The sequence below is a fragment of the Carya illinoinensis genome, chromosome 13 (genome assembly GCF_018687715.1).
Source record: "Carya illinoinensis cultivar Pawnee chromosome 13, C.illinoinensisPawnee_v1, whole genome shotgun sequence".
Lineage (NCBI taxonomy): Eukaryota > Viridiplantae > Streptophyta > Magnoliopsida > Fagales > Juglandaceae > Carya > Carya illinoinensis.
Genome location: NC_056764.1, coordinates 6,303,952 through 6,307,058, shown reverse-complemented (window position 1 = coordinate 6,307,058; position 3,107 = coordinate 6,303,952). Strand labels below are relative to the sequence as shown.

The 3,107-nt window shown below is 32.6% G+C and overlaps 1 protein-coding gene across 1 annotated transcript; it reads left to right on the top strand.

The window, feature by feature from the left end:
- Positions 1-1,254: 1,254 nt before the first annotated feature.
- On the top strand, positions 1,255-2,462 carry LOC122292249 (zinc finger BED domain-containing protein RICESLEEPER 1-like). Its single transcript, XM_043100488.1, has 2 exons — positions 1,255-2,175; positions 2,430-2,462. The coding sequence occupies exons 1-2, from the start codon at positions 1,255-1,257 to the stop codon at positions 2,460-2,462; spliced, it is 954 nt and encodes a 317-aa protein (XP_042956422.1).
- The last annotated feature ends 645 nt before the right edge of the window (positions 2,463-3,107 follow it).

Below are 3,107 nucleotides of genomic sequence, written 5' to 3'. Positions count from 1 at the left end.
TTTTTTCTTAAAAAAATATTAATCTGCAATATTTGTGTCTAACATTGCCACTACTTGTCTAAAATTTTTTGTTTAGATATGTCTGAACAAGTACCAACTGTTGAATGCTCATCTGCAAGTCCACTGGTAGAGATTGAAGTTGATGGTATTACTGGTAGAGAAGAATTTAATGCTATAGAGTGTGATAATAATGATGGGAATAATGAAGTTGATGGTATTATTGGTGGAGAAGAAAACCCAAGTGCCCCTATAGATCCCCAAAAATATGCATACCAAAGGAAGCCTAGGAAGAAAACTTCTGCAGTTTGGAAAGATTTTAAAATAGTGGAGAAGAATGGTGTCAAGAAAGCTGAGTGTAACTTTTGGAAAGATCTCTTGTCCATTTTTTCATTAGGTTCTACAACTCACTTTCATAGGCACTTGACTAGTTGTCTTCCACACATAGCTGTTTCTAAGAGGCAAAAGGTTTTGACTATTGACATGAAGGGTTCTGAATGTGTGAATGTTGTAAAAAATTTCTCGTATGATATAAAAAAGGTAAGAGAACTAGCTTCTCACATGATACTTTATCATGAGTATCCTTTTTCCATGATGGAACATGTGGTGTTTAATAAATTTATGAGAGCTAATACTCCTTATTGGCAAAAAATAAGTCGTACTACAGCTAGAAATGATTGTCAATCCACTTATGAGATTAAGAAAAAGAAGTTGAAGACAATATTGAGAGGTGTGAATAAAGTCAGTATAACAACCGACATGTGGACTTCAAGTCAAAAGATCTCATATATGGTTATTACTTATCATTTTGTTGATCCTGATTGGCATTTACAAAAAAAAGTCTTAAATTTTTGTAATGTCCCACCACCACACAACGGGGTTATTATTGCTGATGCTCTTCAAAAGTGTTTCACTAATTGGGGAATTGAGAACAAAGTATCTATAATAACAGTGGACAATGCTAGATATAATGATGTAACTTTAAGGGTTCTCAAAGATGTTTTCAGTTTGAAAAAGAAGTTATCTATTGGGGGGCAGCTTTTTCATGTGCGTTGTTGCGCACATATAACAAATTTATTGGTCAAAGATGGACTAAGTGAGATTGGTGAAATTGTCGACTGTGTTTGAGAAGGGGTGAAGTACTTGGTTGCATCAGAAGCTCGTATCAAGCAGTTTAGTGATATTGCAAAACAATTGCAATTACCAAGCAAGAAACTTTTTTTGGATGTTCCTACCAGATAGAATAGCACTTATCTAATGCTAGCTGCAGCCTTAGAGTTTAGGGAAGTCTTTCCAAGATATGGAGATAGAGATCAAGGCTTTAATAATGTTCCAAGTGTTGAGGATTGGACCAAAGTGGAAAATGTCTGTCAAATTTTGGCAGTTTTTAATGAGGTTACAAATATTATCTCAAGAACTGAGTATCCAACTGCTAACTTATTCCTTCCTGAGGTATGGAGAATAAAAGAGGTGTTGAACAAGAAGTCTCTTGACCTAAATGATTACATACGAGCAATGGTTGTGAAGATGAATACAAAATTTGATAAATATTGGGGGGAATGTAATTTGCTTATGGCAGTGACTGCTGTTTTGGATCCAAGGTTCAAGATGATGCTAGTTCAATTATGTTTTCCAATAATTTATTCAGAACCCGAAGCCACTAGAAACATAGACACCATATTGAGAATCTTATATGAGCTGTATGATGAGTATGCTGAAGATTATAATTTAGCTAATGTGGAGTCGAGTGGACATGAAAATGCTCGAGACATAGGTTCTTCTTGTAGTGGCTCTATCAATATTGTGGGGAAGAATGTGATGAGTGGCAAGTCTATATTTGAATCATTCATTAGAAGGAATGATACCATTCGTCCAGTGAAATCTGATTTGGATGTTTATTTAGAGGAAGGTGTCTATATTTGTAGTGAGGATTCTGATTTACATTTTGATGCCTTAGAGTGGTGGAAGGTTAATGATCTAAAATACCGCATTTTATCTAAGATGGCACGTGATATTTTGTCAATTCCAATTACTACAGTGGTTTCAGAATCTACATTTAGTACTGGTGGTAGAGTAATTGATCCTTATCGCGCATCAATGTCTGTTGAAACAGTAGAAATGTTATTATGTGGAGCTGACTGGGTTCGGATACTTCATGGTTTGAAAAAATCATCGAATGTAAGTATAATTTTATTTAATGATTTTTTATTGCCATCTATAACTTGTCTTAACTTATTGAAAACTTGTCTTAACTAATTTTTTCTTTCATTTTCTAGAGAGAAGAACCAACTTATGAAGAGATTTTACTACCTTGATGGGAATCAAGTGACAAATTGTATATTTTTGCCTTTTTAGTATAATGCTATTTATTTTTGAATTGTTATTTTGTTATATCATGTTGCTAATTATATCGTGTGTGTTTTGCATTATAGGTTGATGGTGATTGGCATTTGGCTAGTTTTTAATCTCTTTTTCTTTTTGTGAATTGATCTACTAGAAATACTACAAGGAACAATGATAGAACATGTTATTTAAAACAAAAGTTGTAATTATTTTTGTGGATCAAACTTATTGACTCATTGGAGGTTGGAGGTTTGAAGCTGTCCAACTAGACAAGGTTGAGAATTTGGGATTTTTTGGAAACTTGGATCTAGGTGATTTCATTAATTGAATATCTGATTTACTTGAATTGCAGCCCTAATTTTTTGTAAAAGTATAATTGTGTTGAATGGAGAAATATGGATAATTATAAGAAGGTATTTTGTAGTGTTTCTTTTTGTACTTGGTGATCAAAGAAATGGAATTTATTATTTGATAGAGATTTGTAAACAAAGGTAAGTGGGATTATTTTTTGATATTTCATCCAATTTTTAGTCAGATTTCTGAATGTGTGCCATGGAGGCTTTGATATTGTTCTATCAATATACTAATTTATTTGTAATAATTTTTTGTTTATTATTATTTGTCAAGCTCTAAAGCTACTAAGAACTAAGTCATTGAATTGTGTTATATTTGTAATGGGCATTATTTGTAAGTTTGTAAGCTTTTGAAGCTACTTAGTTTATTCTTTTAGTAAATTTGCTGGAAATTGTAACTGTAATTAGTGATTT

Bases quoted from the DNA above. Each gene is read 5' to 3' on its own strand.
- LOC122292249 (XM_043100488.1), top strand. From the start codon at position 1,255: ATGCTAGCTGCAGCCTTAGAGTTTAGGGAAGTCTTTCCAAGATATGGA. The intron at 2,176-2,429 runs GTAAGTATAATT...TTTGCATTATAG, and splicing joins GTTTGAAAAAATCATCGAAT to GTTGATGGTGATTGGCATTT.